Genomic DNA, 18,941 nt, shown 5'->3' on the forward strand with positions numbered 1-18,941 from the left:
TATCTCAAATGATTTTACAATTTTACTTCATGTTGTCTATCTAGTCCCATCAATCATTTGCACTAGAGAAGGGGGTTACTAGGATGTTGGAGATTCCAAAGAGAGATCACCAAGCTTGTTGCAGTTAACGTGTGCTCCTATAAAGGATCCAATTGGAGCTTATTATTGACATATCCAAGGCTAAGGATGGTTAAACAAATTAAGGGTCACATGTGACCTCTCCAAACATAATGCAAGCAAGGGTAACAAGGGCAATAAGCCTCATCCATAAAAAAAGATTTACTATTTCACCCATATAGGGATGCCTTCATAAGGTTGGTAACAATTCATAGCACTAGGTGAATAGTTTCAAAACATTGTTATAAAAATTGTCATATATAGTCAGCTTGCTTCAGTACCACTTCATGATTAACCTTAGACACAACTTTTTTAACTGCAGGGCTTGCAAGCCTGTCAATTCAGCTGGACGCCAACAGCCAAAGACAACATTCTGCCATGCTATCATCCAGCTTTCCTATGCAAGTTGTGTTACCATGTTATGAGACCCGCAGGTTTTTGGGATTTGAATTTCTTGTCCACGTGACACATACATACTCCTTACGCTACAGGTTTCTTCATTGTGCCCATGCACACAAACATGTATAAACACTTTTAACTATAACAAATAACACAGAACATACTCTGCTTTTACAAAATCAGCAACTTTTAAAGACATGGCTTGGAATGCTTTCAATTTACATTACAAGGAATCGAGCCAATCATCAAAATCCTCTGCTGCATCCAATGGCACTACATTATCAGGTGTTAGTGACTCCTTGTGTTTAACAATTCGTTGCATCATCCCTGTACTTAAATTTTCCTTTGATTCAGGTACAAGACTATCCAAAGTGTGCAGATCTGTGATCCTTGTTGAGCTTAAAAGCAGATCTCTGTTCATATCATGTGACTGTGTTTCATGCAATGTTGGTACTTGCGAGTTTGAGCTTTGAATGGGAAAAGCATGAGCAAACGAACCTTTAGAGGTTGTAGAATCCTGCAAACTACTGCTTTCAAGCATGTCAAGAAGGGCATCCAGCTCAACCTCTGCAGCTTGTGGCTGAAACTCGTTATCAGATATACATGCCTCTTTAGTCTGTACATTGGCAGTTTGTATGCCCAGAAACCCCTCTGCTGCAGCTGGTTCAGATTCTGTCACATCTGTCATATTTACAACTGAAGCTTCAGAATGTCTTGCAGTTGTGATAGAAACCATAGGGTCATCATCATGCACAATGCCTTGGGAATAAGCTGTTGCAGCAGGTAAGTATGGCAGACTTGGACTTGGTGATTTTACATGCAAAGAATCAGAAGCAGGATCCACATTACCATCCTTACAAGGAGGGACTAGCCCATGGCAAATGTCTGAACTGTAGGTGGATACATCAATGTTATGCCCATCAGAATAAAACGACAGAGTGTTCTCTGTAACCAAATCAAGATGTCCAGCTGCTCCTTCAGGTGACGCAGCATCCTCTCCACCAGACATGACACCTTCACTGCTGACTTTTGACTCACACTGTAAATGCATAGAAATGTCAGAAAATAATTGTCCTTCCTCTGCCCCTCCCTCCATCTTTCTCTCCACTCATGTTTCCATCTTGTTACCAACTGGTACATTCTTTTTTTCTTTTGTCGTCATGCCAAGGCAATCCCTTGGGCACTCCCTCAAAAAGGGAAAACTTAGAAGCAATATGGTTGCCAGCTTGAAGGGACAGTGAATTGGTTCAATCATTTGGCTACCCTTCACATAATCTTTTAGACTGCAACATGACAGGTAGGTCATAAAGTGGGGAACCACCTGGAGCTCTCTACAAAAGATTTCTAGCACTGCTGTGGGCTAAATAGCTATTAGGATCATCTTCAAAAGGCTATCTCTGCAGCCTCGTTTTTCATACTTATTACTCACCTAAAATTGTAAAATTTTCAATAGTTGACACAAAATTAATATCTCACTAGGTTGCCCACAGCATCTGCCCTAAAGCAGAATGCTTTTGGACATAATAGTAAAGTCTGTTTAGATGACATACTATGCTCAACCGTCCTCCCTCTTTCAGCCTTGAACTGTTCCACTAACCCTCTTGCATTTTGCTTCATCACGAGACATTCAATAGAAATATTCATCATGAATCACTGGCCTTCATATAGTAAATTTGCAAATGTTAGTTTTACAGTTTACCCAGATAATATACAAGGTATCATGGGATACTTAACAATAGAGTTTAATCCTGGCACGTAAAATAAAACATTTCACAGGTTTCATGGCCAGTGAAACATGTTTGAGGTGACAATACTCACTCTCTTCTGCCAGAATCCATATAAATTGCCAAAAAAAAAGCAAATAATGTTTCCAACACATTTCACTTAACATAGTGGTTTTAAACACACATGCACACACGGTGCACACACATATCATGAACAATGGGTTGAGGAATTTTCATACCAAAGAAGTGGGTATGAACTCTGGATCAATGAAAAGGCGCTCTGCTATATCCAACTTAGCAAGTTCCTCGCTGAGAAAAGCCAAATCCAATGAGAAATATGGCACCTACATCAAAGTATCTTGTCATATACATAAATGACACTAAACATTTAAACTACAATTGCACCAGTCAAGCAAACTTAATCACTTACGTCACTATCAGATGTTTCAAAATACTTGAAATCATTGTCAGCTGCAAGTCCCCTTGTCAAGAAATCCATCCCACGTACACACATCATGGATTTTCTTCCACTAGATAAGTCTGGGAAAAACATTTCAACTTTTACTAGATGAATGGAAAGAACCTCTCAACATTTACTGTGTAACAGTTGTCAAGTGTGTTAAAACTCTTATAATTGCAAAGTCTTCAAAAACACTTCAACCTTTACAAATAAAAATCATAAAACATTGCCAGAGTAAAGCTGCAAAGTTCAGTTACAAACTTGTGAAATATAACTAAATTTTTTGGCATCTGTTTGCCAAAATCATGACAAGAACTTTAAAATGAATTTTTTTGTTTAAAGGACAAGTCTTCCTGCTCATCGCTCTTGATTCTTCCTCCCCTATGCATCAGGATTGAGCACTCCTACTTCATTCCTATTTTGGTTTCCATTTACAGTCCCAAAAAGGCTTTATTTGGATCATTATTTATTGTTAGGGCACCACCTGAGAGAGCCAAGGCACCACCCCAAAGACTTCAGTGGGCACCACTCCAAAGAGTTGGGGCATTGCTCGAAACAATCTGTGCCTGTAAAGATGGCATTGACTTCCCTCGTTCTTCATCCCACACATTCATTCCTTGTGACACTATCACTCTCTTCCATATTATTATCTCCTTTCTCTATCCTCTCCACTACCATTTAAACCCCATGAGGAGGACATTACGGTTTGTGGCTTCTGCATCCATCTCCACTTGGCATTTTGCAGCCTATATCATCTGGTGTCCGCCCTCCTCACCTGGCATCATCATCAAGCTACATTTGCAGCAGATTCGTGCTCTTTATCTGCCCTACATCAGATACTTGCGTTTTTGTGTTTTCTTCACTCTTAAAGGGCTGCTCAGCACTTGCCTATTGCAGCCACTTACATGAAGAGACCTTCATCAAATATTTTTCATCTTCTTCTCCAGCTGGTTACCCAGCAGTCACCTAGATAGCAGCAATCATCTCGGAGAGATTTTAGTATATCCTTCATCTTTGCTAGCTCCTAAGCACTGCGTTTCACTCCCTCTATAGCTGGCTGTCCTTTCCTTCACCCTTCAGCATTTACCTTTGATATCCTAGTACCAAAGATCTACATTTCACTCCCTTCATTGTGCAAATTCCCTACAGGTGTTGCGCCTGATTCATACAAGACAATGCAGTTATCTTAAGAGTCTCAGCTCCACTGTATTAGCTTGATTCACTTAGCATGATATAGTGATTCATCATCATTCTTCTTCTTCTTCTGTGTTTTCCAACTTTCTCTTCTATCTCAATTTGTACACACTGTGTTTCTTCCCGTAAACCCTACTCTCTCTCTAGTCTACTTTCACAACAATCATATTTTGACATGGTATTAGAGCATACATGTTATTTCGACATGGTATCAGACCCAAAGGCGCTCAGAGAGCCAAGAAGATCCTTTGCACTAGAGAAGGCAAAGACACGTTGAGGGAGCGGCAACATCTTCTGATTACCCCCCCTTTCTGCTGCATTATTGGGAGTTATCATTATCTTCTTCTCCCTCCCACCCTACCTTTTCTAGGTTGACACTCTAGTGCTATAGCTTCTCCTAATGCACAATCCATTGGGTGCTCCTACTGTGGCAAGAACGGTCATACTTCCGAAGGCTGTTGACTTCGACCTTTGCTCCCCACACCACCAAAGCATACATGTCTAACACCTAGCACTTCTAGTGCCACATCTCTCTTCTAGGCCACAAAGATCGTTCTACATCGACTATTAGAGTACTATGCTCAAGGCCATAAGACACATCCAATGTGCACCAAGTCCTTACGAGCAAAAGAAGGATCATAGGCGGCACAACCTCCTAAAACCGTCGCAATAGGCCCAATGGCTTCCACAACCACAGCCTATAGTTCTACAGTCTGCACCACTAGCAAACAGTGATTGTTGGATATCGTCTTCTCATCAATCTAATGCTTTAAGAGACAAAAGCTATTCGACTCCCTCCTCTTCTTCGGCTCCTAAATCCGCTCCATTGAGAGACAATGACTGTTGTCCATCCGTAGCTCCCTAGGAGCTATCCATTTCCTCACCTCCCTTGTCTTGCTCCATGGACAATAACTTCGATGCAGACGTCGAGAAGTTGCTATGTAATACCCCTCCCTCCACTCCCTCTTCTACTCAAGTTCGAGAGGAAATCTTTGGGAGCTACCTAGCCTCTGTTCCATTGGAGCCCCAAATACCTTCTTCAACACCGCTGGTGGTATTTCCTTCATCTTTAAATGTTTCACAAGTCGTGATCCACGAGTTTCTTGATTCCCTATCTCTCTCAAAGGGGGGATCCCATTCCTTCGCCTTCCAAGGTCCTCTCTCATCTTACAATCCTTCACACACCTTGTTGACAACCCTTTGGGTGGTTCATATCACTATGCCACATCACCCATTTTCTCATCTATTTCCTCCTCCTCTTTTACCATTGACACCCAGGATCTACAAGTTCTTCCTAGTTTGGAGCTTTGGATATTTCCCCCTTGGCTTGGCTTGGCTTGCATATACCTTCCAGCATGAAGTAACGGAGCTTGTGGCTTCTCTCTTAAGGTTGAGTTTCCAGTTCTATCAGCTCATCATGTTTAATGTTCTTTACTTCACATTACCTTACCGATGGAACAATGGGATCCCTAGGTTCATCTTCTTCTCTCTCACATTGTTTTTCGCTCCTTTTTGGACTTGAGAGGGGTTGTTGAAAAACCAAGTCATTTAGTACATTTCCCCTACTTCATTCTTATTTTGGTTTCCATCTATAGCTCCAAAAAGACATCATTTGAATCATTATTTATTGTTGAGGTGCCACCCAAGAGAGCTAGGACACCACCCCAAAGACTTCAGCGTGCACTACTCCAGAGAGTTGGGGCACCGCACAAGAGAGTGTGCCTATAACTATGACATTGACTTCCCTCATTCTGTATCCCACATATTCATTTCTTCTACCACTTTGTCACACTCTTCCATATTTTTCTCTCCTTTCATCATCCTCTCCATGACCGTTCACACCCCGCAAGGAGTATATTATGGTTCATAGCTTCTGCATCTATAAGTGTGGGGAAGAATGTGAAAATGACAATACATTGAGCTTAACCAACTCGATCAATTATCACCATGAAAGTTAGGAGAGAGAGACAGAGAGAGAGAGAGAGAGAGAGAGAGAGAAGAGTCGATGCCACATTGAGAGGGAAATTGGCCCCTCCCTCTCTGTAGGAATTTATTGAGACAAAACCACAAGCACCAAGTGCTTGAATCATATACAAAAGGGCTGATTTACTGCAATTCTGAAAATTGGGATTTTGAAACCCTAATTTCTACACACTCAAGGTAGCAAGTTGATTTTCTTCTTTAGTGCTTAGATTAGATCAAGCTAAGTAAAAAGTATTTCTTGGATGAGAGAGAGATAGAAGAGTACAAAGTATGCAGCTGAAATTTCAACACGAGAGCTTGTTTCAAATGAAGAGAGAGACCTCCAATATATAGGTGTGGAGCTTTGGTACTCAAAAGTTAAAAGCAAAGGCTATAAATGACAAGTGTTTGTTGAAAATGACAAGTATAGGGACACTTATCTCTTCAAAATGATAGATGTCCTCTTCTAAATGTCACATGTCACTTTTCTAGAGAAAGAAGCTTCCAAACCTTCTACTCTAAAAATCTCTCAAATAGTTAAGAACTTGAGATAGCTGTTGCAAAAAAAATTATTCTTTGCAAAATTTCAAAGCCTTTGATACGAATAAAATTTCCATTTGAGCAACTTTCAAAAATAGTAACCTCCTAAATTTTAAGAGTTACCAAATTTAGCTTCTAGAGAGCTTCATTATATAGATTCACCGTTTTATAGTTTGTTTCTTTGATCATGAGCATCTAGTTTCACTTTTTGAAACTACTCATTATATATGCTTCTAATCAATGTGACTATCTTAGTGTAAAAGTCTTAGTCATTTAAGCTTTCTGGTCAATCTCGATGCCCAACTAAACTTTCAATTTCTCTTGGATATCTCGTCCAATGATGACCCAAGTATAATTATAGAGTGTTCTGGCCATTGGCCACCTTAGATAGAAAGATGAACATTTAGTCATATTTTAAAACACTTAATAATACAAATACTCTTTCAAAATACATGAGCATCAAATTAATTTAAAATCATTAAGCTAATATGACTTGGTAACAATTGATCTATAAAAGGTTTATAACATCCCTCCCTCTTAAAATCCATCTTGTCCTCAAGATGTTTCTTGAAGTATTTTTTATCCTACAACTTCTTCATAAGCTATAAGTATTTCTAGATAGTCTTTAAAATACTCTCCTAGCATCCATTTAGAATCTAAATGAGAGTAACTTTTAAATTTCAAAATGAATTTCTAAAAATGTTTTTTTCTCGTACCCTGATTATATGAAAGACTATTTGCTCTGATTGAAGTATCTCCTCATGTTCATCTACTTCAAGTGCATCCTCTATCACAAGTTCCAATGGTGGAAACCTCATAAGGCTTCAAAAAATGAATATGAAAAGCATTGTGAATTCTCCAATGCTCTAGAAATGATAGCTGATAACAAATATCATTAATCTTTTCAGTCACTTGAAATGACTCATAATTTCTTACTGCGAGCTTAGTGACTTGGGGTGAAGGCTTGTTAGTGCTTTTTAGATGAGCTTTGTGAAATTTCAGCCATACCCAATCTCCTTCTTGTAAAATCAATTGCCTTCGATATTTAGTTACTACTTTCTTTTGTTTTTTTTTAGATCTTTAAATAGCTCGTCTAACATGGGTAAAAGCTATATCATATCACGCACAAACTCATCAGCATGAAATATCTCCTTCTTGGTTTTGAGAATAGGTGATAAGAGTGGTTTTCTATATATGATCTCAAATGGTATTTTACCTATAGAAATATCAACTATATTGTTATAGCCATATTCTACCAAAGACAAATATTTTTTCTATTGTTGGTTGACCTCAGGGCAGTAGCTTAAACTACCAATAATAGTCTATATGTCATCATTGCCGTTTGTTGATTTTAGCAAGCCAAAAATAAAATCCATAGCAATGCTTTCCCAAGGTTCGCTCAGAATTAATAATGATTGCAAAAGCCCTACAGACTTTTGACAACAGACTTAATCTTTTGGCACACAATACATTCTTTGATAAATTGTTAAATGTCTTGTCGAAGACTTGGCCAAAAGAAATATATTTCAAGTGCCTTGGTTGTGACCAAAACACCACGATGAGCCATGTAAGGAGCCGCATGACATTCTTCCATAACTTTAAACTTGAAATATTTTATAACGCATAATTTATTCTCCATCAAAAAAAATCCATCTTTGATAACATAAATGTTTACCCTTTTTCCAAGTTGTAAACTCTTCCAGATGATTTTAAAATCGTTATCAAAAGCATATATGTCTCTCATACTAGTGAAATGTGTATGATGGATCATGAACAGTGCATGAATCTGAGAACTTCTTGATAGGGCATCAACTACCTTGTTTTGCTTTCCAAGAATAGGCAGTATTTCAAAGTTCAATTAAGCTAAACAATTGGCCCATCGAACATGCTTTTCAAAAATACTTGGTTGATTGAGAAAATGTCTCAAACTATCATAGTCCATCTCAATGAGAAATTCTCTATCTAAAAGATAGTGTCTCCAATCTTTTAAAGCTTGAATGATAGCCATTAACTCCTATTCATAGATAGTAGCATTCCTTTTTGCATTTTACAGGCTTCTACTTGCATAAGCAACTGCATGCCCTTCCTAGTTTAAGATTGCATCAATGCAGTCTCCTGAAGCATCATATTCCACAAAGAAAGATTTCGACAAATTAGGTATAATCAAAACAGATCCTTGGCTAATATAGAACTTTAGAGCTTCAAAAGCTTTCTTCTCTAGTTTGATACATCGAATGTCACTACTTTCTTAGTTAAATCATGCAATGGTCCAGCAACCACTATAAACCATTAAATCAATCTCCTGTAATAAGAGTATAATCTAAAGAAACTTTGAACTTCATGACCACTAGTCAATTCTTGCTATTCTACAATAGCCTTGACTTTTTTTTGATCCATCTGAATCTCTTCTTTGGATACAATATGGCCCAAGTAGTAATCCTCTTTTAAGAAAAATTTACTCTTTTTGCCAATCGCATAAAGTTTATGTTTGCGGAGTTCTTAAAATACTATTTTTAAATGTTGCTATGCTCTTCTTTATCTTTTGAATAAACCAAAATATCATTAAAGAAAGTACCTATAAACTTCTTATGTGTACTAAGATTCTTTCCATCATTCTATTAAAGTTTGCAGGAATATTGGTGAGACCAAACGGTTGTTTCATGAATATCTTAAGGAGCAACCCTTATCTAGTGGTAGCCACTCTTCAAGTCAATTCAGTTCAATACTTTAGATCCATCCAATCTATCCAAGATATCATCGATTCTTGGAATGGAAAACCTATTCCGAATTGTAATTTTGTTAAGGACCCTGTAGTCCACACATATGCACCAAGATCCATCTTTCTTTCTGCATTAAGAGAACTAGAGAGCAAAAAGGTGAGGAACTGGGTCTTATTAGACCCTTCTCCAAAAGCTCGTTCATTTGCTTCATAATCTCCTCTTATTGTGTTAAATTCACACAATAGGGTGGCCTGTTTGAATGTGAGCTCCCGGAAATGAGATCAATGTGATGATCTTTTAGCCTCTCTGATAGTAACTTGCCAGGTAAAGTGTCTGCAAAACAATCTTCATACTCCTTTAAGAAACTCATTTAGTCCTTGCTCATATGTGAGATAGACTCTTTAATTCTAAACTCTTTAATAGAACCTTTGACAAAAATCAAGTACAAGGAAATAGAATTTTTCATTGCTTTATAAACTTGTACATGGGATAAGATGAAAACAAAATTTACTTTCATTCCCACATCAAATGCTTTGGTTCTTGTTTATCTGACTTCTTTTGGTCAAACATCTTGAACTTCTTTCTTTGTGGTTCTTCTTTTGAGGCTTTACCAAGCATCCATGGCATATGCAGTCCTTCAGTTTCTAAGGCCGCATCTTGGGCTCCTTCCAAAGTATGAGGCTTTGTCATCTTGACAACTCGCCATACCGTCAAATATAATCCATGGATAAACTTTCTCATCTCCGTATTGAAAGAAACTTCATTAAGAGATGTAAATTTAAGAGAAACTGTTGCAAACGTGCTAATATATGTTTCAACATTGTCTCCATAGCTTTGCTTCAACTCATCCCATTCTCGTTGCACATCGGCTTTAAAGGATGAAGACAGAAACTTTTTGTTGAACATATCCTTAAACTCTTTTCAAGACTTGGGTTCCTTTTCCTCTTGAACAACTTTAAGCCACCAATTCAAAGCGGCATCCCTCAATTGCATTTTAACCTTTCTAATTCTCGATTTTTCTATATAATTTTCACCACTAAAAGCAGCAATAAACTGTCTATAAAAAACACAACTTTTTGAGAATCTCTCTTACTATAGAAAACATTAAACTTGGCGCTCTTCTCTCTACGCTTGAGGTCTCTTTTAGCATCGTTTTCTTTTGCTAAAAGCATGTTTGGAGATTCAACTACAATGGAAATAGCCGGTTCTTTGACTTTCTTTGCATTCTTTTCCATGGAGGAATTCTTAGGACGAGGAGGAAGCTTATGTATGATGAGACTTTGAAGTCACCACTTGGGTGGATCCTCAAATGATAGGTGATATGTTACCTTTTATAGACTTAGTTGCATCAATAACATTGATACCTTTCATGGTGAGATAAGCCTTTGCAGTTGTAATACCATCTATGTCAAGAGCCCTCTCGATAAGAAAATCTTTCAAGACCTTCGCTTTAGCCCGTCCTTTAGCCCTTCTCTCCATCAAAGCTTGAATTTTTTAAACGGCTTCCAACTCCTTATATCTTTGTATCTTCTCATAATCAAAGAAGCATACAGATACGGAGTGTCAGGAGCCTTCCAATTATTCACTAAAATTCTCTTATTCACCTCTTGACATGGGGAGAAAGTTGAGCCCAAAGATCATCACTCAGAAAAGTTCTTGCAAAGAAAAAGTCTTTGCTCTGATACCAATGTAAGCGCAAGGAAGAACGCGTAAATGACAATACATTAAACTTAACCAACTCCATCAATTATCACCATGAAAGTTAGGAGACAGAGAGTGAGAGAGAATAAGAGAGAAAAGAATAAACACCATGTTGAGAGGGAAATTGGGCCCTCTCCCTTTTCAAGAATTTATTGAAACAAAACCACGGGCACCAAGTGCCTGAACCATATAAATAAGGGCTAATTTACTACAATTCTGAAAATTCGGGTTTTGAAACCCTAATTTCTATACACTTGGGATAGCAAGTTGATTTCCTTCTTTAGTACTTGGACTAAATTAAGCTAAGTAGAAAGTATTTCTTGGATGAGAGATAGGTAGGAGGATACAAAGCATACAGCTGAAATTTCAACATGAAAGCTTGTTTCAAATGAAAAGCAAGACCTCCAATATATAGGTGTGGGGCTTGGGTACTCAAAAGTAAAAGACAAAGGCTACAAATAACAAGTGTTTGCTGAAAATAACAAGTATAGGAACACTGGTCTCTTCAAAATGACACATGTCCTTTTCTAGATGCCATATGTCACTTTTCTAGAGAAAGAAGCTTCCAAACCTTCCAGTCTAAAAATCTCTCAAATGATTAAGAACTTGAGATAGTTACTAAAGACAAAACTATTCTTTGCGAAATTTCGAAGCCTTTGACGTGAACAGAATTTCTATTTGAGCAACTTTCAAAAATAGCAACCTCCTAAATTTTAGGAGTCGGCAAATTTAGCTTCTAGAGAGCTTCATTATGTAGATTAACCAGTTTATGGTTTGTTTCATTGATCATGAGCATCTAGTTTCACTTTTTGAAACCACTCATTATATAGGCTTCTAATCAATGTGACTATCTGTGTGTAAAAGTCTTAGCCATTTGAGCTTTTTGGTCAATCTGACTGCCCAACTAAACTTTTAATTTTTCTTGGGCATTTTGTCCAATGACAACCCAAGTACAATTATAGAGCATTCTCGCCATTGGCCACCCTTAGATAGAAAGATGAACATTTAGTCATATTTTGAAACACTTAAATAATATAAATACCCTTTCAAAGTACATGAGCATCAAATTAATTTGGAATCATTGAGCTAATATGACTTGGTAACAATTGATGTACAAAAGGTTTGTTACAGCATCCATCTCTACTTGGCGTTTTGAAGCCTATGTCATTTGGCGCCAACCCTCATCACCTAGCGTCATCATCACGCTACATTTGCAACAAAATCAGGCCATTTACAACAAGTTACACCCTCTTTATTAGCCCTACATCAGATACCTGCGTTTTTGTGTTTTCTTCACTCTTGAAGAACTACACAACAATTGTCTATCTACAACCACTTACACAGAGAGATCTTCATTAAATATGCTTGCATTTTCTTCTCCAACCGACTACCCAATAGTCACCTTGATAGCAATCATCATCTCGAAGAGATTTCAACATATCCTCGTCTCTAACAACTCGTAAGACCTTCGTTTCACTCCCTAAGGTCACCCTACATTTTGACAAGATCGTTTAATCGCAAACAAGGGCACCTGCTTGGTCCCTCATATCTTTCACCTGATTTCCTCCTTTCAACATCTATTTCTCAGCTAGTGAGTCTGTAAGACAGCACCAACTATATTAGAATTCCAATCTACAATTATGCTAAGCCTGCAGGGGGCTAGAGTCTCACTCTCCGTGCCAAAAATAAATAAAGAAACCTATAATTCTGAAGTCCTAGGAAGTGGGACAAGAAGCTTGTCTATACTTAGGCAAAGGAGGTGAGTAGTACCCTTGCCCCTATCCGGTAAATATTCTTTATATTCAAAAGAGTCATTGTGGATGGAAGGGCTCTTTAGTGAGAACTGCACATGAAGGCACATGCTGCAATTTTTGGTCAAAGATGTGCTTAGCCATTCTCAAACTTTCAATCTAACAGACCACAAGTTGCAGCAAAGGAAAGAGTGGAACATTTTCATCAAAAGTTTCTAAGTCTATGATAACTTGCGTATTGCTAATTTCAGTAGATGAGAAGGCCTAAAGACCACATATTAGAAGTGAGAGAGTCGAAAGAGTACTCAATAAAACCAATCTACTACTGCAAAAGGTAAGGACAAAAATAAGTACCCTGAATAAGGTCCTATAAATCCTAGGAGTCCAAAACACGCTACATTAGAGTGGAGCGAGTTGCTAAGTTCGACCCATTGAAGCAAGCCTTGTCACTAATACAATTGGTCAATTTTGGACATACGTGCACGCAGAGTCTCTCTCTCTCTCTCTCTCTCTCTCTCTCTCTCTCTCTCTCTCTCTCTCTCTCTCTCATTTCCAACAATTAGTACCAGAGCTAGACACAAGGATTCCAACTTCCATCTCACCACCACTCAACAAGTGCCATCCACACTTAAGTTCTCTCAACCAAAGAAATAAGGGGAGCTACTATTTTGAAAGAGCTATCAACCTTGGTACCAAGTCTACCTATTAATTTTTCCGCCTACATACAACCCTACACACAATCTCAAATGCAACCCTACATAGAATCTCTCTCAGCCCTATCTACAGCCTATCTCAACCCTATCTGAAACCTCTCTCAGCCCTATTTGCAACCTCTCTCAACCTTGCCCACCACCACTCTCAACCCTACCCTCCATTTCCGAAGCCCTACCGTTTTTGCACATCTTGAAAAAAAAACTCTCAAAAATCCTAATTTTTAAATTGGGGATTTTCAAATATTTGTACAATTCCCGATCTATCTTGGCCATCTCAACCATTTTCAACTACGCAGAAAATGTCAAAAACCCTAAAAGTGCAATGACTCTAATTTTTTAATTTGGGGCTATTTAGAAATTTGTGTAATTTTTTGTCCACTTACTCGCCTCATCTTGAATTTCAAAGAAATTTACAATTTCACATACCCAATACCTATAAATTTAAGGGTTTTCAATTGACCTATTTGATTTCAAAAATTTCTTTCCATGAAAAGGAGAGGGAGGGAACAACATGCTATTGCCCCCATTGTTATTACAATTGAGCAAAAGAGATGAAATTCTTAAGATGCACAAGCAAAAGAGATGGAATTCTTGGGATGCACAAGCTTTGTCATTGATAGCTCTATCAATGAAAAGAGTTATAATACCTCACATTCGGTCCTTCAAAATCTTACATGTAACTTGGGATATCTTGGAGTAAATGTTTACAAGCAAGAATGAGAATTGTATCTCTTTTTGCTTGTGAAGAGTATTTGTAAACACTCACATAAGTAAGGGTGATTGTTTGACAAATCACCTCACATACATTCACGGTTTGCATAAGCAACTACTCAACATTAATAAGGTGATTCTAAACATTGAGATGGTGAACATCACCTTGAACTCTCTTCCAAAGTCATACCTTGGTTTCCATACTTCACTAAATTTGGCACTGGGGGGGGCTAAAACATCCACCTAGGATCGAATGTACACATAAGACTTGACACAGGCTATATCCACCAATATGAAGGGACTAGACATCAAACTCACCTCCTAGCCATAGAGTCAAACGGGCTCACCCCTGAGCCTAGGAGCTAGCAACACTATGGGTCACAACCATGTCCCAAGAGCTCGCATTCCATACTATCAATCCATACCATCCCAATGTACAGAAGAGTCAACCTATAGGCCAAGAGTCCAAGAGTGGTCATCACACAATGATGTGCACAATAGGGTCTCAAGTCTTATAAATAAAACTCTCCTATCCTAACCCTGAAGTGTTCTTAGTGTGTTCACACTGCGTCATTTCATGACCAGTCTAGCCAATGCTACTAGTGCTCACCTAACTGTTCAAGGATGTAACACTTCTCCCCTTATGAATTACTACCATCCTCAGTAACAGTCTCAGAAACGAGGTGGAAAAAACAACTTTTTATCGTATCTGCACACAGTAACAATACCAACACTGTTCTTGCCCACTCTCTTGGCTAATTTTTGGAGGAAAGGCACCTCCCTTTTGGGCATACAGATGTACATGTCTTATCTCAGGGGCCATTTTCAAAAACAAACCTTGTATCTAGGGCAAAGAAAAAGCTTATATTTTACTGCATGCCATCACTACACTTTGGAGGAATCGACATTAGGGACACAGACAGGCAAAACTCATAGGGAGCCGGAATTTGCACACGCACCGGCAATGGAAGACGATGCGCTTGGTGAGAGAAGCTCGCGATAATCAGCTCCTTTGCTCTTGGGTAGAGGAAGGCCATCTGTTCCTTCTTGCAATTCTCTTCCTTCTTCTTCTTCTTCATAGCGGCTCCAATTAGAAGGTAGCTGCTTCCCCTTTTTGCCAGGTGCTTCTGCTGCAGATTTCTCTTGTCGTACTGAAGATAGTGATGAGGACGCGGTGGACGATGAGGATGCTGCGGCGGGAGCAGGCTTAGGCGGGTGCGGATGCTTGGCATGGCGAGCCCGACCGCGCTGAGACGAAGCGTGCTTGGATCGCGCCGAAGCCTTTATGTCCATGGCTGCTGGACTAGGCTAACTTCAAGACTTCACTCTAGTGTGACCATCACACTAGGTGTGAGCTTACATAACACCATAGACATGACTCCTTTATAGATGGTCATGCAAGAGAAGTTCGGAGGAAAGACTTCAGCTCGAATGTTTAAACCAGTAACTTGGATTTTGTCACTATAGATGGTGTTAAGAGGGGATTCCATGATGCAAGTGGCATCTAGAAATGTTTTCTTCATACCATTGCCTAGATACATGAACCCCCATGTCAATTTTTAAGAGGATATTTTGACCTTCAAAGTCCCGAAGTTCAAAGCCATTAGTGCAACACTTCAAGAATTTGAAATAGATGAGGAGCTTCACGATCTACCAACTTACGATCAAGCAACCAATCCATAAAAAGTATGATATGCAGACTCTTACCTTAACTAATAAAGCTTAAAATCCAACCTCATGGAGTAGGACATTTGGCAACAAAGTGCATCCCTCATGATGCATTAGGTCTAGGCAAGAATCAAATGTGCATCTACAACCTAAAGCCAAACTCCCCCCCCCCCCCCCCAATAGATTTCAAAGGTATAAGGATAACTCAATAGCAACCTTGTGAAGATCTAGTGGCTAGTTCATGAAATCTTGACAATTAGATATTGGATTCTTTGATGCAATGTACACATTGTAACACTCCTATAAGACACTTGAGTTAGATGTCTCTAGTTTAAAAAGCTCATGTTTCAAGGCTTTCATTAGTGTATGGCCCTTCATAGTTGCATCTAGAGTCAGTGAATCTATTCGTTTTCTTGCAACTTGTTAAACACTACTCTAATATTTGTGTAAGTGCTCATTAGCATCCATTTGTTGCACTACCTTTTGTAAATAAAACCTACCACTCTTCAACATGTGGATTTCTTTTTTGGTTAAATTTGTGCCTTGGGCCATTGGCCATACCTTTGGGACTCTAAGTGGTGTGTGTTGAATGGAAGAATATATGTTCCACACTATCATTGTAAAACCATATGAAGTGGTGCTACATTTCATGTTGATTGCTAGCTTTCCCTCTTGAGTTGGATCACTCCATGATGCCCCAAAAGCCATCAAAATTTAATTTTCTTGTATCATTTCTTCTAGGTTGCTTTTCAATTATATACTTAGACCTATGAGAGGTGTTTGCTTCCTCTAACCCCACTTTCCCATCAACCTTTTGTTTCCTCACTATAGTTACATTGTCGCCTCTAAAATCAAGTTGTTGATACATTTTAGTTCCAACTGACATCTCCACCATCCTTACTACCACTATTGGTGTTGGGCTACTCTCTTGTTGTAGTTGATTTAAAAGTCTCTCTACACTAGGTCCCACACCATAGAACTTTCGTCCAATGAATCCATGTCGTTTTGTGCTCTATAGTAGAGCATTGGCTAAATCACTAGCACATGCATCATACAACCTAATAGTCCGTTTGAATCCCTCAGTATAGCTAACTAGTTTGCATGCACTGGCTCTACCAAGTTTATGGTTGGCATATGATGCATGTCCTCTACCACACGCACAAAAACTGACATGAGAATGTATGGAGTGTGAGAAAATAATTACATCACATATCACATTGCCTACTCTTACGGATTAGACATGCCTCCAAAGTGGATATTTGATATGCCAACAATCCATCGCTAGAATCTTGCAATCCGTAACTTTGTCTAAGGCCCACTAGGCCCAAATGAGTTGATACTATGTTGTTGCATTATCTTATGTGAATGCACATCTCCACATGCTACATAAATGCTTGTGCTCATCTTGGATTATGTTGTTCGGACACTGTTTGGATTACCCTCCAATTGGCACTTGTCTTATCTACCATGAGCCCTCAGAAATTAACTTTTGGGTGGGCACACTTCTCTATTGCTCCATTCAACTTTGACTATAAGACGTGTGCATCTATATCTTCTTCATTCATCTCACATATTACCATAATCAACTCTTGTACATTAGAAGTGATAATCCCAATTTGAGGGTCAAAGACAATATATTCTTTATATTCATGTTATGATGACAAAATGACACAAGAGGAATTACCTTGGGTCATTCCCATGCGTTGCCATGGTGGTCCAATTCATTAATATGATACACATACTTGAAGCATATTCAACTATTGCATAGGTTTTTGGCACTATTCCTTTGCATGCGATTCACCAAGTCAACCCCTAACATTGGCCTTGTCATTGACATTTTGAATATGATGCACCTGCTATCATCATTAATAACTTGACTAGAAAATAGGCTACCATGGAAAAATCCATATGCACAAATTTCTTTAACTTTAGAAGATATAGGCACCTCATGTTTGTATGTGCCTTGATGGATGAACAATGTTGACATTGTGCTTTGTTAACATCACATAATACACTACACACTTGCACTTGGAGAGCAAAATGGGGGGCTACTTGCAATAGAAGCATACAAGGCTTCCAAGACCATCAAACAACATTTTAACGACCAATATATTGGTACTAAGTCTCCATGCATGGCATGAGATTATACCACAATGCTTTTTAAAAACCTTGCAAATGAAGAGTTTACACTTGTTCATGCCACACGGTTTGGTAATCTACAGATTGAACGACAAGCACAATTTCTATTTGGACACTCTAGTTCTCCAATGTATTTGATTCAACAAACTATACTAGTGAATGCCATCAATGTTGATATGGGCTTTGTCCAACAATTGCAAATGTGCTATTGCTCTATACCCACATGACGCATGTTGTTTGCTATCCTTGAAAGCTCATATGCCACATTAACTTTGTAGAAAACTAAGCTTTTCTCCACTCTCTCTAGAACACTCCTATTATGAAGCAATCAATGTAAGACTCAATGTTGCCCTCTTGAAGACATTATGTACTCAAGAGCACTTGTAATATGAGAGGTTGACCCTATCTCCTCCTATTCCACATCAGGTGTGATTGGGATGACCTTGCTTTGGCATATTTGGGGTTGGTAAGCCTTCCACATCGATAGTTGTTTGTGTTGGGGGTAAAGGCGCCTCCGTCTAGCCGCCCGTGTATTACTACACTGACAGTACCCACCATTGCACACTGCAGCTGGCAGGCGCCCGTCACCGTCACTTTATTCTTTATTCTTTTAGTGACAGTTTGAATAAAGGAAGGCCCGATCACACATTGTGACTATTGGAGTTCCCATTTCTTGTCTCTCTCTTTTCTTGCTATTGCTCTCCTGCCATAGCTCTTGCATGCAAGCTTTGATCCTTCTCACCTTTCAACTGGCATCAGAGCTCGGCTTCCCGACTCTTGAGCTTGGCTCGTGGCATTCTTAGCTTCCCATTGACTCCCCACTTGCATTGGGTCTCCTTCCCGGCAGCCATATCCGACCTTCTCGAGCTCCCGTCACTCCCCGGCTTCTCGAGCTTCTTCCCAACCTATTGAGGCACCCTCAGGGCATTCAAGCAAAGGTATTTGATCATTTTCTTCAAGGTTTACTTCAGTTCTCAGGTCTCACAGGTTGTAAACAAGATTGGGGCAGCCACCATTGAAGCTCCCTTGCTTCATTTCTCACTTGCCTTTGAATAAGACTTGTTGGGGCTCATTGTGGGCCACCATTGGCTACTTCTCTTGCCCCCCTCAACACCTCAAACTTTAGCCACGTGAGCAGCAGC

General features: G+C 39.0%; 1 protein-coding gene across 2 annotated transcripts; it reads right to left on the minus strand.

Annotated features, from left to right (window-relative positions):
- Positions 1-489: 489 nt before the first annotated feature.
- Positions 490-15,384, minus strand: LOC148017304 (phosphorelay protein). Of its 2 annotated transcripts, XM_087663364.1 has the most exons (5): positions 14,952-15,383; positions 2,671-2,780; positions 2,480-2,584; positions 1,366-1,555; positions 498-1,197 (listed from the first exon to the last, which is right to left on the minus strand). In XM_087663364.1, exons 1-5 carry the CDS (start codon positions 15,283-15,285, stop codon positions 740-742), a joined length of 1,197 nt encoding a protein of 398 aa, XP_087519490.1. In that variant the 5' UTR covers positions 15,286-15,383; the 3' UTR covers positions 498-739. The 2 variants fall into 2 exon arrangements, with proteins under 2 accessions (XP_087519489.1, XP_087519490.1); XM_087663363.1 differs by having other exon boundaries at positions 490-1,555; positions 14,952-15,384.
- Between the last annotated feature and the right edge of the window lie 3,557 nt (positions 15,385-18,941).

Source organism: Lygodium microphyllum, chromosome 22, assembly GCF_053477565.2.
Source record: "Lygodium microphyllum isolate KBCC chromosome 22, Lygodium_microphyllum_v1.1.10, whole genome shotgun sequence".
Lineage (NCBI taxonomy): Eukaryota > Viridiplantae > Streptophyta > Polypodiopsida > Schizaeales > Lygodiaceae > Lygodium > Lygodium microphyllum.

Excerpts from the sequence above, each read along its gene's own strand:
- LOC148017304 (XM_087663363.1), bottom strand. The coding sequence starts at position 15,285 with ATGGACATAAAGGCTTCGGCGCGATCCAAGCACGCTTCGTCTCAGCGC. Across the intron at positions 2,781-14,951 it reads CGCATCGTCTTCCATTGCCG|ACTTATCTAGTGGAAGAAAA; the intron begins GTGCGTGTGCAA and ends TGTTTTTCCCAG. Across the intron at positions 1,556-2,479 it reads AGTTCATACCCACTTCTTTG|TGTGAGTCAAAAGTCAGCAG; the intron begins GTATGAAAATTC and ends ATGCATTTACAG.